This window comes from Lingula anatina, chromosome 5, assembly GCF_051362555.1.
Source record: "Lingula anatina isolate TDL-2025a chromosome 5, LinAna3.0, whole genome shotgun sequence".
NCBI classification, from domain to species: domain Eukaryota; kingdom Metazoa; phylum Brachiopoda; class Lingulata; order Lingulida; family Lingulidae; genus Lingula; species Lingula anatina.
The window spans coordinates 766,669-787,282 of NC_141771.1; the positions used below are offsets into that span (position 1 = coordinate 766,669).

Genomic DNA, 20,614 nt, shown 5'->3' on the forward strand with positions numbered 1-20,614 from the left:
GTTAGTTTACGTACCTAAATAACATGATTTACCTCATAATTCTTTAATATATGCGTTCTCTGTGATATTGCATGGTGGTGTTGCTGCGAAAATATTCAATATTTTAAAAAAAGAAATCGTGTTTTTAATGAAGGCCCCATCTCGCGGGAAATGTGAAATTGAGGTTTGTTGGCGCGAGACGCATTTGCTGTTTACACAACAATGGAATATTTCACAAATTGAGGGAACTAGCTGTTTGGATTACTCTATAACAAGTTGGAATATTTTGTAAGTATCTAATTTTGGATTTTGGATCCCTGCATTGGGTCAGTATATGAGGATAAAGAGAAAACACATCAGTTTAGACCCCCTCCCCCACAAATCTGAGGTCACAGGTACCGGTGAGTTGCTCCCCGGAATTTTGCTGTTGGGGTACCAAAAAAAAAAAAAAAAAAGGAAATAGCAGTATTTGTGGTTGAGGTATTTTTTTTTGCTTGATTAAACCTTTCTGTTCAATACTAAAATAAGTCATCACTTAATTCTCATCTAATGTACTAGTAAACTTTACTGGAAGTTCAATTTTGAATACAGAACTTTGGATTTTCTTTTGGTGGTGGTGGTGTTGGGGGGGGGGGGGAGGGAAGCGGGGGGGGTGGGGGGAGGGTACAATAACGCCGTGGTCTATAATTAAAAATCATATGTTGACTTGAGCATCCATGCTTGCTATTTTGCTCACAAGCAAGTTCAAAGTATATGTACTGTTTATTTTATGATACAATATCATATATAATTTTTCAATCCTGTCACTATTTCCTGCTGAAGGTTGTTGCACCATGTCTAGCAGTCAGAGCAGTAGCAGTCCTGGACGACTGAACAAGATGCAGCAGACACTGGCACTGATGCAGAAAAGCTTAGAGTGCTCAATATGGTATGTTAGTAACATGCTTTAGTTTGCAGAATGAAAAGCATAGAGATTTCTCCTATTGTACATGCTTTTAAGCAATTAAAATTGCACTTAAATAAAATAAGATTTGTAAACTTTTTGCCTTCTATGATGAATTGTCTGTTCGGATCCTCTAAATACTACAGGTGTTATAGACTTAAGTTAGTGGATATAGAAACTATGATTTTTTATGTATGAAAAGTGAATCATCATTAGCATTTGGCAAATTTAATGCTAACACCACCAATAGTATGTTCTCAGTAGTTGTGAATGATGAAGAGATAAATCTGTTAATTAATGTATTAATGAAATATAATGAGTCTTCTCCTTTCCTCTTCAGCCTGGAGCTAATGAAGAACCCAGTATCAACCAAATGTGATCACCAGTTCTGCAGGTAAAACTGAATATTCATTTTGATTTTGAAGGAACATTATTATGTGTTTTGTCTAAAATCTCTGTTTATATAATCCTGCTCTAGATACTCTGCAAAAAAATACTTCTTGTCTATGATATTTTTTCTCCAAATTAGTAATAGATTTTGGAGGGAAACTAGTTACATGTTTTAAATTGATCTTTGTGATCTCGAGGCAGGGGTTAACCAGTTTTTTTAATGGGGAGTTCAAAATCATTTACTCATGACACACAGATAAACCAATTATAAAATTGTGCTTGACTGGGATCTCTTAAAAGTTGACGTACAGTTTTATAACCTGGGCTCATAATCAAGCTGTTTATATCATAAAATGTAACACAAAGGCATTGTTTAAAATTTGATGTCTGTTTTCCAGGTTTTGTGTCACAGAATACTTAAGAAACAAACCCTCAGCTCCATGTCCACTCTGCAAGAAAAACATCACAAAAAGGTAATTTAGTAGTATAATAACACTTATATCATGAATGGAATAGAAATGGAGACAATTCATCTCATTATTTTGGTATTACTTTTTTGTTTTGAGCTGCAAAAGATAATGAAGGAATTTATTTAGTTTGACTTATATCTGTTATGTACTTTTTTAGCTAGAAAAGTTAAAGGGATAATAACTCTTCATTTCGGCTAAAAAAAGAATTTTCCTGGAGTAAACAACAATTTTCCCATACTTACCAATGGTTAATAAATCCATTTTTACATACAAAGTTAGTCCCTGGTTTTTTTCTAAAAAGTTTGGTTTTTTGTTAAAATCTCTTAAGAGATTTTAACAGAGTATAGCCATCAATGGAGGTCACGTTGTTTAAAGACAAGCTCAAATATCAGAATTTCGAGCTATAACTGCAGTTTTTGTGGTAAAACAGAAAATATTATATTTCTATGAGTTATTCACAATGTTTTTATTGTGAAATATAGATCTTAAGAAGAGTTATTATCCCTTTAAGTTATTCAGAGTGAACATTAAAAGAAATTTTCTATCTGTCTTAACTCAAACCCCGCTATTTTTAGGAGCCTCAGTGCCAGAAATAAACTGTCCCAGATTGTGGACGCAATCAGAAAACTTGTGGAAGCTTTTCAAGAAGATTCAGGAATCCTCTGTAAGTTGTTTTATATTATATAACATCATCCAAAGTCATCTGCATTAAAATCCCTGGTTACATATTTATTATAGGAGGGTGGTGAAGAGGTATTAATGTAACTGTGGAAGACTAAAGTAAGCAGTACAAATGGCTTTCTTTCCTCTCGTAATAAGTTGTGAAAATGTGAAACACATTTATTTGTGACTTATAAACTACATAACAAATCAGACACTGCACCATCTATGAACCACCATCAAAAAGTAGTGCATGAGTCCTGTTATTTAGTATCTAATTTAAAGCAATAATAACTCTTCCGTTGAGATTCAAAATTCCGCATGAAATACATTGTAAACAACGCATGGAAATATATTCTATTGTATTTTACCACTAAAACGGCCGTTATTGTAGTAAAACTAAAATCTGTGCTTGTCAATGGGGCTTACGATGCTTTTCTTCCCAGTCATCAAGGCATTCGTTGCTGATGACGTAATGGTGTCACGCGGATTCTCGCGTTCATTCGAGACCAAAATAACATGGCGGGAAACCCTCAGACGTAAGTTGCCAGTTTTTGTACAGTGCGTCGGATAACGAAAAGCCCAGAATGGCACACATTGTGGATATAAATGCATTTTTAACAAAAAGACGAATATATCTCATGAATCTTATATAGTGTTGTTGTTGTCTGCTTTTCCCGCGGTTTTAAGTAGGTCACCAGTGACTTTGCAATGTCAGAGAGAGCTCCGTCATTTAAAATCTCTTAAGAGATTTTAACAAAAAACCGTACGTTTAGGAAAAAAACCCTGGATTAACTTTGAATGCAGGAATGGGGTCGTTGACCATTGGTAAGTACGGGAAAATTGCCGTTTTTTCCAGGAAAATCCAATTTTTGGCCAAAACGAAGAGTTATTATGACTTTAAGAATCTATTTTGGTTTATCGAGGAAAGAGTTATGTATCAACAATGTAACTGTAATTATTGTCTACACAATTTAAAAGTGCTGCTTGTACCTTTATATATAATTGAATCTCACCTGTAGATGGGTGGGGAGGGGGGGATTCCATGAAAATGGGTAAAATTTTATCATGGTACACATGGTTTTAGTGTTAAAAGGTCCATTAAATAAAAAAAAAAAAAGAATGCACACTTTGAAATTGCTGGATACAGGCCTGTTAATGGACAATATTAGAGAGCTTTCGCACCTGCACGTTTAGGCGACCGACTACATTTAGCTATCCGTAACCGTAAAATGACCAACGTTTATTTTTTCGTGATTTCGCAGAAAGACCCGGTTAGCCTTTACGGATAGTCGAATTGCACAGTAGCTGAAACATGTTTCACGTGCTGTAAGCAGAGACGTTCAATTACCGTAGGTCATACGCCATTGGACAGGTTAGGTAATTTTGGAATGGTCTTCCATACGCAATTTATGGAGATCAGGTGTAACGAAACTCAGGGTTCGTGTAGCAGAAAGTCCGCCTCCCATATAGTTATTAACGGTTAGGGCTGGCCTGACCTTAGTGGTCAAAATCTAGGCCGAGGCTCACCTGTACAAGTGAATGGGAAGCGGACTCTCTGTTACGTTACACTGGTCTTCTGGTCAACTGCCATACCTGTGTGTATGGCAATCAGACGAGTCGGTACTTTTATCTAGATCCTCCCACCTTGGAGGACTATTTAGCATGAACTGTACACGTATACATTGTGCGTATGGAAAATTAAATAGTAGAATGTAAAATTTATACCGCAAGCAAACATTTATTTAATTGAAATCTTGAATAAAAAACAATGTTTTAACAAAGATTCAGCCCATGTGTATCTTGTAGGCAGCAAGAGCATAGTATGTCAATTCAGTTTCTCATCTCCATCATTTGTTTGTCTTTCTCAATTTGAGCTTCTGGCTCTTTCTTTTCTAATTCAAAGCCTTCTTTCTAGAAGGCTTGTCTTTCAGGTAACTGACGTAATCTGCTGATGAATCAGTACGGCTCTTCTTAAGAGGCGGCATGTTGTCCCAATTTTCAGTTGAAAAAATAAGCGTATCACCAATTAATGCAGCGTCAGTTTTTGCTACTGATATAATAAATATTAATCAACATTTGCTATTAGAGACACTTACATGTATAGAAAGATGCGCTGTCCTTACTTTTATTTATTATTCATTCATTCAAATACACAAAACAGGACGACATGTGACTTTCGAAATAAGGCTTCATAAAATTTGCATTAAAGGTCAAAGAGACATGTCCTGTCAACTACAGGAAAAAATCGAGCTACTAGTAGTATCTTACTAAACGGCACTTACCTTACGGATATCCTGCGTCTTATGCGTCAACTGCAGACGGCTAGTCTACAGACCACTTATAAAGACATGTGTACTCGTAACAACTGCTCACAAATTGATGACCTAACAGTCTTATCATACAATCAGTCACGCGTGCGGAAGGCCAGTTCTGACTGCCTTGTGGTCAGTGGAAAATGCCCTTTTTACGGGTAAAATCTATATTTCAATAGTATCAAAATGACAGAGACAAAATGACAGAGACAAAATGTTTCACGTATATTGCAAAAATGAAATATCCAATATGATTTTAGAAGAGAAACGATCAATTTTAAAAGGCTTGATTTCATAAAACTATGCTGATTTGTCAAACCGTTTTTCATTGACGGATAGCAATCTAGCCGCAGATAAGGTTCTCTCTAACCGTATATGTACACGTCACTAGACAGCAACATATGATGACCTAAACGTAGTCGTCTGCCTAAACGTACAGATGCGAAAGCTCTCTAATATTAAGTATGACCTCTTTCTTCAGTTTCTCCACCCCGTGGACCTGGTAGTGACGTGTTTAGCTGCACCCCGCAGATGAAGGGAAGTCCCAGGATCACATCACCGGGGGGCAGAAAACGCAGCAGTCCGCAGAAGGTATAGTGTACTGTATCTCTGGATAAAACATGGCAGAAATAGGAAAGATATTTGACCATGTACTGCTTTTACAATAGGAATCTAAGTGTTGAATAAAAGTACATTTTTCCAAAAGTTTTTTGTCCCAATTATATCGAGAATCTGAAGTGAAACGATGACTTTTCCAGCAAGGAATTCTAACAGGCAGATCAGTATCACAAGGCATTTAATCTTATTCCTGGGGAAGGTTTACTGGAGTTGAAATAAAAATATCAGTTTCAGTATCTGTCTTACAAAGTTCAAGATAAAATTTATTATCAAATTACTTCCGATTATAATTAATTTGATTTTTGATTATTTTCTCTAGGAATATTTGGCTGAAGAAAATGTTGTGAATGAGAAAAATAGAAAGAACTTGCGCTATGGCAAACGGAAGAAGCCTGAGGGCCAGGACCTTGTGTATATTGAAGGTCAGTTCTTATGAGGGGGAACACTGACCACTTGTATCAGGGACTGGCCAGTTCTAGTTATTATTCAGGTTGTTGACTTGTATCACTGTTCAGATTGACAAATTGTTCCTTGACCTATGCCAGTGAATGTCTTCACGGGGGTAGACTTGGACAGGACCACTTCTCACTATTAGTGTTTATGGTTACCTTTCAGTGTTGAGCTACAACAAAGGAAAAATATTGAGTTCTCTCAGATAGGCATCAGAATGATATGAGGATGATTATTACCAAAGAAATGTAGAAATGTTAAAATTCATCATATTTTACATCTTACTTACCCACCTTACTAAACTGTCAAACTGCTACAGAAATGCCATAGTTTATTATGACTTTCAGAAAAGTTTTTGCTTAGTTATTATCAGGCCTACCCAACTACCAGACTCGGCACCGAATGATCGCATTACACAGTATCAGATGCGACACTGCTCTTGCCTAGTACGCGATGTGATAGTGACGATTCTCAGCGGGGTTGAAAAGTATTGCATCACCACTCAAAATTTGTTCGGGGTATGATACTGTGAAATGCGTACTGACTCACACCTTGAAAACGGGTAGTGTGGTCTGATCTACCGGTGAATTCGGGATCATTCGGTGCGGAGTCTGGTAGTTGGGTAGGCCTGATTATGCCATATTTGATTTGATTTCAGATGGTGTTAATGAAGAGAGTGGTCAGCACACAGTGGTGGCTAACACCAACATTCAGTAAGTTTATTAATATACAGATGCCCAGATTCTAACCTATGTATACACTAAATTTTTGAAAGATGGAGACTTATCTTGTTAAGTGCTTTCCATGATTTTTGTGCTCAGAATTATTCTGGGTCTTAATATATCCAAGTAAAAACAACTCTTATTGTTAATGAGCAAAAATGTTCATTAGCTTGGTTGTAGGATATACATGAAAATTCTCAAACACAAGCCAAAAAAATTTCCATACCGTTAGGTTACGGCCAACCTGGTCGAAGGCCTTTATCAGACTGATGTGAGTAGTTGTTGTTATTATTGTTATAAGTAGTTAGGTTGGCCTTAAGCTAATGGTACGGAAGTTTTTTGGCTTGTTTGAAAATTTTCATGTATAAACTCTTATTGTTATCATATTGGATTCAATTTTTATTTAAGCTCATAATTTCAGATAAAGTATTTTTCTGCACACATTTTTCCTTAAATTTTAACTGAATTAGTTGTTTATTTGATGGGAAACAATGTTTTTTGTTTTTATTTTTGTGAAATAAAAGGACAACTTTCATGCATTTGAGACACTAAATTAAGCATTTTAATATTTAGAAAAACTGGAAAATGAATGATGACAAAAATCCCAAATAAAAAAATTTCTAGAATTCTGTTTCAGCTTGTGCAGAACCCACCTCTCTGCCCATATTTTCACTTATTGCCAGTTTAAGTTGATACATTTGAATGTCTGAATTATCTCCTGCTTTTTCAGTTCATCTTTTCCCAGAGCTAAACAAACCAAAGGAAAAAGATCCAGAAACATCAGCGGTGCCAGCAACAACAGTAACAGCAGCAGTAACAACAGACAGCGTAGCACAGCGACCAGAAGGGGAAGGAGAAGCAGAACAAACAACAGAAATCAGGAGAATGTGGTGCCATCTATTGACCAGGTTGCACAGTACCTTGTAGATGGACCACTGGGCGGAGTCACCAGTCAAGACAAGCCCATTGCAAATCCTCTTGTGAACAGGCGATCAACCAGATCTAGACAGTTCAGACAAGACCCAGAGGCTTTACGAAGTTATCTTGAAAATACCTCATTTTCAGAAGAATTTCTTGACAGTCCACCAGTTATAGAAAATCATGTTTCATCTTTTTTACCTCAACAAGAAAATGAGAAGACAGATGGAGGAGGCGTTCTAGATTTTGTTTGTGACACTGTTGAGGGAGAGAAGGACAGCGCCTCATCTAAAGATGAAAAGCTGAAAACGGTTGAAGAAGATAGTCATACTTTACATGCAGAGCCCATCACTAAAAATGTTGACAACAACGAAAGGAAAATTTTAAGAAACAGAGAAGCAGATGAAATTGTAACGATGAAGCCTCCTCACAAAGAAATGTTTTCTGAATCCACAGAGGAGAGACTGGTAGAGGATGCCTGCCATAGAGTTACGGGAGCAGGTATCCTGGAGAGAAGGCAGTCCATAGAGAGAGTCCAGGACTGGTTGACCAATCATGTGCAAGATGATGTGTCACAAGATAGTGGCAATTATGGGATAGGTGCCTTGGGAAGTACTGAAGGTGGCGCTGAATCCATGACAGCTCAGGGTCAGGTTGAATCAGAATGCAACGATGGACATGAATTAATCAAGAATCAGTTGAATTCACTGAACCAAACCTCCAATGATGTTGACAACCAAAATGAATTTACAGGACAAGGAGCTACCTCTCCGCTTTCCTTGGGAAAGAAAATATTCAGGACTAGATTTATCACAAGAGATGAGAAAAAGGACACATTCCAGAAAATGTCTGCTGCTCAGGAGGTGACTTTCACACAGGAAGACCCGTACGAGTTTGTAGTTAGTCAACACACCCCTAGGAAGCCTAAAGGAAGACGAGGGAGAGGACGAGGTGGGGGAAGGAGAGAGTCACAGAGACAGGAAAAGGCAAAGAAGCAACAAGAATTAAACAGGGCAAAAGTTGAGACATTAATGGAGGCAGATACCACTTTATTTGCTGTTCCAGATGAGAAAGAACAAGATAAGGGCACCGAAAGAAGGAGGAGACCTAGAAGCAAGAATAGACCGGAAACAGTTCCTGAGGAGAGCCAGTCCACCCAATCAGACGTACAGAAAATGATTGATAAAATAAGTGAAGCAGAATCCCATGAACTCATGCTTAGTCAGGCTTTTAGAGAACAGCAAGCAGATATGGAAGAGGCCTGTCTTGCTGGTGCTGCAGAAACAGAGATACAGAGTGAAAATTTGGTGCCACCTTCAGTTGATATATGTAATGAAAGAAGAACTATTTTGCTCCCCTCTAATGGCCAGGAACCTCTCTGCTCAAAAGATAATAATGACAGTGAACAGGAATTGAAAGAAAGTGTACAAGCCAGTGACAAAAAGTCCAACAAGCTGGGCCTAATACAAAAAGCAACGAGTAGTAACAGGAATGGTTCAGCAGTGAAGAAAATTGCACCAGCTGATTGGTCAAGCACGAAAGAAATGGCCAAAGACTTGCAGAAAAAGAAAACTCCAACAAAACTGAAGCTTGCCACTCATGGGAATAAGTCGTCGCTGTCTAAAAAGAGAATCATTTCTTTTCCGTGTGTGGAAAACTCTGATCAAGAAATGGAAGAGGAGGTGCAAATCATGGATCCCACGACTCCCTGTATTCCAGTAACTGATGAAGGTTTGTTGAAGATGGACTGTTGTTGTCCCAGTATAATTTCTTTGTATAAAGAATATTTATTTTTCTTTAATCTATTAAAAATTGGCCAGAAATTCTTAAGATGTTAAAATTTTCATAAGCAAAATTATAATAGTGAGTTATCTTTATATAAACATTGTCCAAGCAAACACAGAACTTCATTATAATGTTACCATAACGTTTTAATAACCAAAAAAGTTATGGTAAAGTGTTCTTGTTAGGTGGGTGGTGTATAAGGCTAAGACTTGGCTCCTTTCCCTCTCCTCAAAAATATTTGCTGTTCAGGAGAGGTAATTAGATGCAGACAACTTCCGATCAGTTATTAAAACTATAGTGGGAAATTTATGTAAAATATTTTCACCAAATGTAAAATACTCTATACTATACAAAATTTGCTGTATTTTTCCTTCATTAATTTATTATTTCAGATACCGTTTCACCTTCACTTCAGTCCTCTGTAGTTAAAGATATGCATGAAGATGACAGAGAACGGGGCTCAGACACAGAATCTGTAGATTTGGCACTATCTCAAGTAGAATTTCACAAATCCAACCTAGGTAAGAACATCCATGTTAATGGGACTTTCCTATCTTTTATGTTTTAGGATAATTAAAAGCCTCTACCTGCATAACTCTTTTGTAAGTTTTGTTTCTCAAAATTTTGAGGAAACTTCTTTGTTTATACCATTCTTTAATTTATACCATCAAGGAAAAATCCTATTGCTAGTTTTATGGATAAAAATTCCAATTATTAGCTGAAAGTATTGTTTGTACAAGATTATTCAGCACACTTGCATATGTTGTTTAACCCCATAGCGCCTGACAGCATCTGACCTAGAAAGTGCCCTTGGTCCTGAGCCCTCTACACGGACGCACTCAATTTTACAGGCGGCCTCATTTAAGCAATGATAATGTATACACTTGTCTAGAAAACACCTAAGAACTGTACATTTTTAGAAAGCCAACAATGTAAGCTTTAAAGTCATAACAGTTTTATTCATATTTGTTAACTTAGGTAGAAATAGCAGGAGTTTAAATATGAGACTTGCTTTTCTCGAAGAGAAGTAAAAAACAAAACTTTAATTTCAGCATACACATTCTTTTTCACTTTACCAAACAATTTGTTGAAATTTTCTCAGAAACATTCGAAATATATTTTAAATAATGTCAGAAAATTTCAGAAAGATATCTTATTTAGTTTTTGAGTTATAATGAATTTCCTGGGATGTGTGCTGTACCTAAAAACCTTCATCACGTCAGCTAGTTGCACAATATACTGGCGGGCTAGCTGACTGGAAGACTTCCACCTAATTACGTTTATAATTACAAATAGATTGTAAATTAAGTACCTTTTTTAATAGTTCTTCTATATTTTTTTCATCAACTGAACCAGGATACTCATAAAATTTTGTTTTGCACTCAAATCATACATGTATACAAGAATACAAACAATATCATGAGCAAATATTACACTTTCGTGAATAAAAATTGCATCATAAAAATACAAGCAAACGTGGAATTTGTACTAATACACAAGCAGGAAAAGACATGTTGATACAGCGCACTAGTAAACATATTACATCTGTATTTATACTCAAGCAGGAAAAGCCATACGTAGATGCAGCACACAAGTAAACATATGTCATTTGTACTTATACATAAGCAGGAAAAGACATGTTGATGCAGTACAACGTAACATATTACATTTGTATTTATGCACAAGCAGGAAAAGACATGTTGATACAGCACACAAGGCAACATTTAGCCTGACTTGCCACGGAACGTTTACAGTCATTTTATCAGCAATATAGCCCTTCCAATTACTATTGTCGTCTGCTTGGTTACTGCCGTTATTATCATCAGCGTTTTTCATAAATCAAGCCCCACGTCCGAATCTGCTCTCTGACAACTCATACTAGCCAAAGGTACATAATCTTTGAAGTTATCGGAGTATCAAAATCTATCAAGGACACTTCCCTGAAGTCTGAATTTTCTAACAAGACTAGAACATTTCTCAAACCATAATTTCTGTGGACTTCTCGTCGCCATTTTGACTTCTTAGCGCCTCGACAATGGTTGAAATAAATCGCTTTTTCATTATCTAATTCTTGCTACACGTCTTTCAAAAGCCGGTAGTAAACAAAAAACTAACATTGAGTTGTTCTTGTGATAGAAGCATGAATTGTTACAAACAACAGAGGACAGTACAAGCATGTAAACACAGAAACCGCGTATATGCGGTTCCCGGCACTGAGGACTTTTTAAAATGAACCGCATATGTGCGGTTCCCGGCGCTATGGGGTTAACTTTCTTGTAGTTTGTGATGTTTTTGTGGAAATATCTTATTCCAATGTTACACATTGTTAATTTCACTGTTTTTTTATGATTTATAGATAGGTTTTATCAAATATTCCAGATGTTGATCCAGAACCTGTCAGTACTGCCAAGTCTGGTGACCTTGAGGTCAGTGGTAAGAGAGAGTCTGGAGAAACAGAACAGAGCGAGTCGCTGCTGTTGCTACGGCAACAGTCAATAGACCCTGCATGTATGAAGGTTGCCTCTGTGGAGACTATATCTTTGTCATCTCAGGATGAGGCAGTCAGTCCAGGTCACTTAGGTCAAGGTAATCTAATCAAAGGTCAAGTTGAAGGTCATATAGGTGAAGTTCAAGGTCAAAATTCCAATACCAAAGACTTCCCTTTGACGGAGGATTGTGTGGTTTTGGTCACACAGGAAGATCAAGCACCTGCAGGTGTACCAAAACCCTCGATGTTCAATCAAATGAAAGGTGAATTTTCTCAGAACCATGATGCACCAGCAAAGATGGTTGACGATGAAGAAGATGTGGATAAAAGCTGTTCTGAAGTAGGAGAAAATGTTGTGGCTGAGCTTTCTGAGAAGACCAAGTCCCCAGTGAAAATCATTCCAGAGTCAGATGAAAATATCTGTTCAGAGAAAGAAGAAGTTGGTACCACCGCATCCCGTCCTCTTGAAAAACTGGAGTATCCACATCTTGATGTCACTCTGCACATAAAAAAATCCAATAGAAAAACATTTTCTTTGGACCCAGTCACCCCTTCCAAACCAGGAAGTGAACCAACCAAACCAGGAAGTGAGAAAGTTAAAAGGACATCAGCAAGTAAATTTGTGTTGCCATCCCTTGATGACAGTTTATTTGAGAACACCCCCCTGCTCAGCCCACTGGGAGATAACCTGGAGATGCCCACTGTGGGTGAGTCTCAATACAACATACACGGTTCTAGTCCAAGTGAGAAACTGGGGGCAACTTGTGACAAGGACCTCAAAGGTTGCCAAGACTCTCAGGGTTCAGGTTCTAACATGGGGAAAGATGTACAGTTAGTGACATTGTGTATGGAGCAGAGTCCAGTCATTGACAGTACACCCTGTGGGTCACAGGGAATGGGCTCCAGCCAGGAAAAAATTGGGATAAAAGTCAGTGAAGAGAATAATGTACTAAATGCCAGTTTTGAGTCAGCGTGTGTGATCTCAGATGATATTGTTCCTGCAACTGAGGGTGCCTCTCGGGATGACTCGCCTGCTTTTATAGTGCCTGCTAAACGGAGCAAACAGTATGAAAAAGCTGGCTCCACTGAGGTCTCCCCTGCGATATCTGTGCAGTTTAATCACGGAGCAGGTCATGTGGATGTGTCTGAAAATAGTTCTGTCGAAGATGACAGATATAAAAGATCCAAATCCAAAAAGAGGAAATCTGAAACAGGTGAAGATAAGAATAATGAGCAGACTTATAAGAGGTCAAGGTCAAGTCTAGGTCAGGGGTCAAAGGTCACTCAGCAGTTGCAGGTTTTACCTCAGAATTCCAGGCATGAAAACAACTCGAGTAGTACTTCACCACAAGTTATACCAGATAGTTTTAAAGCCAAAAGTGAAATAACGATAAACTCAGAAGAGCCAAATGCAAGCAACAATGCCAGAGTTCCAAATATTGAAGTTGAATTGACAGATGAAAATGGGGACATATCAGATGACCTAGAACAAGGAGAAGAAGAAGAGGGGAGGCTGGAAGATTTAGTTTCAAAGGAATATGACAGCATCAGCACAACTAATTTTGTAGATTCATCTTGTGAAGTACTGAAACCAGTAAACCAAAAATCGCCTTCCTCTAAAACGCGACTGGATGAAGAATTGGACAATGACTCCACTTGTGGATCTCTTGTAGATGATGTAGAGGATGAAGACCTTGATAATGGGGTCAAGGTCAGTGATCTTTATGAAGGGGTTATTGACCTTGAGGATAATGACCTTGAACCTGTGGAAGATGAGGATGAGGTCATTGATGTCGATACAAATAGTTCTTCAGATAGTAAACATTCTGGTGGATGTTTAGAGAGGAAACCGAAAGTGGTGAACATCAGAGGGCGACGGATCTTAGAGAGCGACAGCTCCTCAGAAGATGGCGAAGCTGAGGAGGAGGCAAACATTGAAGCATCAGCAAAACAACTAGAAACCCAGCCCAATGAAAGCAGGTATAAGCAAGACATTGGAGAGCTTGCCTCACAGGAAGATGAAGAAGTGCTTTCAAAATCAGACAAACTAAAAGTGGGATCAGGAAATCTTGCCAGTCAAGGGGAAACTAAGAGCATGAAAACCACGTCCCTAAGTTCTAGGCTCAGCTCAAGAAATCACAGAAAGAAATTGTCAGACCTTGCTGTTTGTAGCGATGATGAAGATGAAGCTGACCACCAAAGAACTAGTAGTATAGAATTTAGCCATGTTCCAGAAGGTTCCCACACCTGGCCACAATCACAAAGTCTAAGCATTTTACAGCCTTTGGGGCATATTCCAACAAATAAGGAACTCGGATTACAAAATGAAAACACCATGGATGATACAACTGATGATGACGAACTTCCTGATATCCATCCCCCATCCAAGAAATCCCCCCGTGCTTCCACTTCCAAGTCTTACAGTAATACACCGACAAGGAAGCAAAGTGGAAAAATACCGACGATGGAAAATGTCAATGATTTTCAGAGTCCAGGTTCCAGAGTGTCTTGTAATGCCCCATCTGTTGGGAGAAATGATTTTGTCAGTCCTGTGACGAGATTGGGTATTCCCACTATTGGCAAAAGACTGAAGTCACCTCTGCTGTTGATGACCAGTGGTACCAGGAACCAGAGTCCTCGCCCTGGGGTGTCTTGCAATACACCATCTGGTGAGAAAAGTGAGTTTCTCAGCCCATTGGCCAAAGAAAAAGTTTCTCAGTTAGAAAAACCTGAACCTTCACCGTACCCAAGCACTGATTACTTGAATAAAGGCAGAGGTCACAAACTTTCAAACCAACAGAACCTGTCTGATGATGAAGAACACATTGAAGAACATGATCCGAAGTATTATCCAAGGGATACTTCTGAGAGTGAAGCACCTGTAGAAAGGAATTACTCAGAAGATTTATTTACTGCAGAGAAGGCAGTTGAGGAAACTGAAGAGGACAATCGGTATCCTGATAGTTCAGTATCTACCGAGAAAGACATGCAAGGTGAAGGTCAATCAGCTAATCGTTACCCCACGAGTTCCTTCTCTAGTGAAAGTGAGGCCCTGCTTACGACCCAGGTAAGAAGTTTTCTCCTTGTGTTTTCTTATGATTGCAGCACTTAATTCAGAAATATTTTGAATTTTTTGTGCAGTTTTTGTTGAGTGTAAAATATTCATTTGGTACATGGTCTAAAGGACTGAAATTATATGGAGAAAATTAGGCATTATATCACTTACACTGATAATATTATGAAAATTTTAAAATTTAAATCCCTATCAAATGAAGTAGCAGAAGTGGCTAATGATGACTGAATATTGAGATTGTGATCACAAAAGGTATATTATCAGTATTTACAGTATAATATATTGAATCTTTTATTTACACTTTCAGCAACAAAGACAGACAGAGGCAGAGTTGGAGAGACTTCAGAGAGAAATGGAACGCCTGAAGGCAGCTTTGAACCAAGGTGTTAGAACTGATGCTGTGCAGTCTCAGACAGGCATGTTTGACTCCTTTACATTTATGTGTACCTTTTCTTGCATATCCATATATGCTCTTTACCAAAGTCCACTTGATGTGTTGACGATCCTGTATGTAACCAGAAGTAGAACTTGTTTTTTGGATGAAATCGGTATGATATATGAGTGAAAATAATAATTTTGTTTTAACACATTTTTTCAGACAAGAAAAAGGACACGGCAGAGGATGATATAAGATCTTCAGATGAAGAACCAGACAACATGTCAGGAAATGACAGTGGGGATGATCTGTTTGTCAGTCCACGTCCTCCCTCTCCACCTCCTGTGAAGGTTGCCAAGGAAACGTCTTCAACATCCCATGTGGAGCGCACTCCGGAGATTCAGAAGTTGACTGAGTTCATTGATCATTACAAGTCCAAAGATGGCACCACTGTGTCTAAGACAACACAGCAAGGTATTCAGTTTTAGTGAGAGACCCATTTTTCCTCACATACTGTTTTTATTATCTGAAAGTTTTTTTCTTTTTAAGAGGAGGAATTAACTTTTATTTAATCTGCTTTTTTATTCATTGTTTAATTTTTTAGAATTATTTTAAGAAATATTGCTTCAGTAATATGACATATATATATATATAAGTTCCTAAAATTGGTCAAACAATTTTTTATCCAGAATGTATAAAAAAAAAAAATCTTACTAGTAGGTTATCTGATTTATGTTTTTTTCATGCTTAGATTTGAAGATTAATTGCCAATGTCTATCTTTTTCTTCAGCAAACGCAAACAATTCCTCAGAAACAAGAAAAAGTAAATCACCCTGTGTTATAAAGGACACCCCAGATAGGCCTACGCCAGGGTCAGTCAGGAACAGTCCAGGGTCTGGTAAAAAAGCCCAGGGGTCAGGAGACGGCAAAATGTCCAGAGAATCCTCTCCTTTTAGGAAAGACAGCACCTGTCTTAGACAGAACGATCCACAGACTTTGAAAACAAACAGAGTGCAATGTAGTGGAAACCAAGAAAGGACCAGGAACCATGGTGGACAAGAAAAACCAGAGACCAGTGGTCAGTTGTGTTCAGGATGGACGAAGGAAGTGATCAGTGGCAGGACGGGAAAGGTTATGTCCATTGTGGCAACGGGACTGGGAAAACATGAAATAGTAAGTTTCCTCAGACAAGTATCTGGGCGTCCATTGTGGTTTTGGTTGAGATTTTTGTGCTTTGAAAGAAGTATTTATTTTGAATTACTATATAAAGCATTAATTAAAAATGAAGAGTTACTGTAATTTTTTTGAAAGAAAAAATTCAGTTGAGAGATGATTTGAGATTTATCATTGATAAGTGATCGCACTGCAGTAGTACCCAGCTTTTATCCAGAATTATTTTGAGTACTTGGCAAGTCTTCAGATATACATGTATATGTTATGAAAATATTTATTGTATAAATATTTTTCAGTCTACCATTAAGAATTTTGGTGACAGATTTGGTGGGAAATTTTGGGCAAGGTACAACTCCGGTACTACACATGTTATAGTAAAACCTGGTAAGACAGGATTTGGAGGTATTTTTGAAGAACTTTTATTGGAGTATTTAATCAGTTCATTACATTGATTGTTGTTGACATTTATGTCATAGATTTCTTGTGAGTTATCTCTTTTAGTAACTTAAAACCTTCCTTATTTCTCTCTGACATCACACAAATATTCTTTATAATCAAATGACTTAATTTATATTATAATATATATATAGATGTAAAGCATCCTTTGGCCTGTGAGAGAACACTGAAGTATTTCATGGGGATAGCTGGCAGACGATGGGTGGTTAGCTACAAGTGGATAGAGGACTGTCTGAACCAAGACAAGCTCATCCCAGAGGTGATTCTCTTTCAATAAAAATTACCTTTTACTTGTTTGGAGTAAATTACATCATATATGTGAGCCTCTCCCAGGATGCAAATGTTCCGATGCTTTTTATTTTGTACGTATGTTTATATATTTTTGAATATTCTCCAACCTCTGATTTATTCTTGGGATAAAACTTAACAGCTTGAAAAGCAAATTTTACAATTTTGTAACAGGCAGAGAGTGAAATTAATAGGTTTCACAAAATCTGGGATGAACTATCAAATAATAATTTGACAAATTTGTATTTTTAAAGATCAATCTTTACCATTTATCACATGTTATACAGTCATACTTGTTAAATGTAATCTTGAAAATGGATATCATTTATAGGGTAAAAAAAAAAGGATACAATGAATATTCAATCAATACCTTCCAAATCTTTGCAGACTCAGTACGAGATCAGAGGAGACATGGTCAATGGCGTCAACCACCGCGGACCTCAGCGCGCCAGGCAGACGTCAGACGACCAGCTGTTACTTAGGGGCTATGAAATCTGCTGCGCGGGGGGGTATACTGGGCTCGCCATTGGTAGGTGATTTATGACCTTGTGCCTACTTTATTCATTAGTATTAGTCTTAGCTTAGTTGATATATATTATAGATTTAGTGTACATAATCATCACGTCACTCATCCTAAACACTTTATTAAGAATGTACCTACATGCACATATACATGTTCTTAAACATCAGTTTGAAATTGTTACAGTTTTTTTCTATATAGTATTTTTTACAACTCAATAAGAATGTTCTATAAAGAAATTTTTGTTGTAAAAAAAACGATATCTGCAAAATTCACAATTATCCCCATTTAAAACATTGAGTCATTTCTTTCACCAACTTTTCTGTCACCAGACGACCTGAAGAACCTGGTTGAGCTGTGTGGTGGCGCCACTGTACAGGATCCCTCCATGTTCAGCTTTCAGCCTGGCAGTAAGAGGGTTGTCCTCATCCAGCCCTCGGAACATGGCGTGGACAGGAACAAGTGTGATAGTAAGGGACCATTTCCAGACACTAGCGTACTAACTGTGGAGCGATCTATCTCTGAGGTGATTCTGGCTAAATTGCAATCAATTTATGTGTCTTAGATGTCTGCCATGCCTACTGAAGCTGCTAGGGGGTAATTAATTATAGTTAAACAGCTCAGCAGACGGGCCAGACATCTAAGCTGCTTAAGCAGAAAGCAATTTAGCAAGAAACCCCTCGGGGGTGGATCGATCCTGTTAGATTGATCTATGGGAACCCAGTCTTAGTTGCCAATATCATTTACACTGTAAATTTGTTTTAAACCTTTCTTTTTCTAATGAATTTTATTTATTTATTAATATAACCATCTTTAGCAGGCAAAATTTATGAAATAGAAACTTACTTAGTACATTTTTCTTTTTGCTTTATTTTTTTAATTTCTTTGGACAGGTATATTGTTATGTATAGAACTGATCTAGTAACTGAATCTAGCTGGCATTTTATTAAACTAAGACAGCTTATTGAGCCAGAATTTGAACAAGAATGAAAATCTGTTACAAAATCTCACATATCTCACATGTTTATTGGCAATTTATCTTCTAGAAATCTACAAGAAGTACAGCGCGATGACCCTGAACAGAGAGTGGCTACTGGACAGCGTGGCTTTATACAGGGTGCAGCACTGGGGGGAGTATGTGTTATGTAGCAGAAAACTGGTGAAAGATGATGACACAGAAGTCATAGACATTGACTGAGATCTTTTATGTCAGGAGACAAGGTCAAAACACACACACGCATGCACACACCCAGGTGCTCTCTCTCTCTCTCTCTCTCTCTCTCTCTCTCTCTCTCTCTCTCTCACACACACAAACATACACTTTCTCTCATGAACACAAACACACATATAATACACACATTCTCTCTCTCTCTCTCTCTCTCTCACACACACACACACACAAACACACACACTTTCTCTCATGAACACAAACACATATAATACACACATTCTCTCTCTCTCTCTCACACACACAAACACACACACTTTCTCTCATGAACACAAACACACATAATACACACATTCTCTCTCTCTCTCTCTCTCTCTCTCTCTCTCTCTCTCACACACACACACACACACACACACACACAAACACACACACACTTTCTCTCATGAACACAAACACACATATAATACACACATGCTGGGTAGATGTCAATAAAACAGTCAGTGAAAGGTGATAAATGTGATAAATACTGAGGCTGAATATTGTTTGTGTTAAGCCTGGCTATGATCAAGAATTGTATATCATTTATAGACAAAGAACCCTTCAGTTTTGTGTTGATGTATATTTGAGCTAGTCACTATTGCAAGAATGTGATACATACCACATTTACTGTATGTAGTCTGAGAACTTCTCAGTTCTTGTATGTTGAAATGAGAGGTAAAACTGACATTTCAGCTGTCATTCCTAATTTGTGAAAGAGAAAGAGCAATTTGAATTGAGGCATTTCTGTATTATAAAAGAAAATATGAAAGAATATAATGATGGTTAAATAGTTAGAAAAGCATGATTATTAAAGGTAGAATCTGAAGATAAGTGCTATGTGACAGGAAGCAGAAGGTTGATGTAACTGTTGTATATTGATATAGATTGTATCCTTAATGTGAAACTGCATCTGCATGATATCTCAAGCTAAAACACATGTTTATAATTGAGGCCACTGCTTGCTTATGTTATCACAAGAAGATATATATATCAACATTTGATTGTACTGTCATAAAAACTAATTGAACTATTTGTAATTTTGTTAAAATTATTCAGTGAAGCTTGAAGCTGCTGAACCTGTTGTACAACTTATTGCAATATTATGAACTTAACATGTGACAATAAAGATTACGTATTGTTGAAGTATTTGATCGTCTTTCAAGTCATTATTGCCTTTAAATAATGTACTGTATGTTCTGACATGATTTGGAATTTGATGTTGGGGAGACATTAATGTTCAATTAAACAATAGAATGAACAATATGATTTTTGAAATATCTGAAAAATACGAGTGACATTAAGTAAATTTGTGATAAAAATGACAAAAGGTGTTTTAGCCTTTTAAATGAGACATCTATTTCTTGGGCTTATATTTATATATTGTCATTAAGAAAAGATAAGAGTTTATTTAGCCAATTATAAAAATCAGAAATCATTTTCCTTTTGGAGCAATATACAGAGTAAAATAATAAAATAATACAATAAATAAATAAATAAATTAAGAATTTAGTTTTGAGATCAAATTAAAATGCGTCACTGCACTTGGATAAAAGCTGTTTAAAAAGCGTTTACTGCCTTTAAAAGTTAAGTCTACTGTTGCTTGGTAAAAAAGTAAAAAGAGATGTTGCAGGATGGAAAGAGTCTTTCATGGTGTTGACAATTCTTTTCTCCATCCTGTCTTTAAAAATCTCATATTTATTGCCATTTTTATTTATGTTATAGTAATAATTATTTATTACTATTATTATTTTCGGGTGTAAGGGGGTACGACAGTACGAAAAAG

At 37.1% G+C, this 20,614-nt stretch overlaps 1 protein-coding gene across 3 annotated transcripts; it reads left to right on the forward strand.

The window, feature by feature from the left end:
- Positions 1-98: 98 nt before the first annotated feature.
- Positions 99-19,977, forward strand: LOC106180102 (uncharacterized). Of its 3 annotated transcripts, none has more exons than XM_087012801.1 (19): positions 99-267; positions 802-907; positions 1,263-1,316; positions 1,711-1,785; positions 2,358-2,446; positions 5,239-5,348; positions 5,695-5,797; positions 6,484-6,538; positions 7,278-9,196; positions 9,643-9,771; positions 11,630-14,805; positions 15,119-15,227; positions 15,410-15,661; positions 15,978-16,360; positions 16,657-16,762; positions 16,951-17,075; positions 17,492-17,633; positions 17,957-18,094; positions 18,671-19,977. In XM_087012801.1, exons 2-19 carry the CDS (start codon positions 813-815, stop codon positions 18,820-18,822), a joined length of 7,212 nt encoding a protein of 2,403 aa, XP_086868927.1. In that variant the 5' UTR covers positions 99-267; positions 802-812; the 3' UTR covers positions 18,823-19,977. The 3 variants fall into 3 exon arrangements, 2 of the variants coding, with proteins under 2 accessions (XP_086868927.1, XP_086868928.1); XM_087012802.1 differs by having other exon boundaries at positions 16,657-16,744; XR_015334470.1 differs by lacking the exons at positions 17,957-18,094; positions 18,671-19,977 and having other exon boundaries at positions 16,657-16,706.
- Positions 19,978-20,614: the final 637 nt, after the last annotated feature.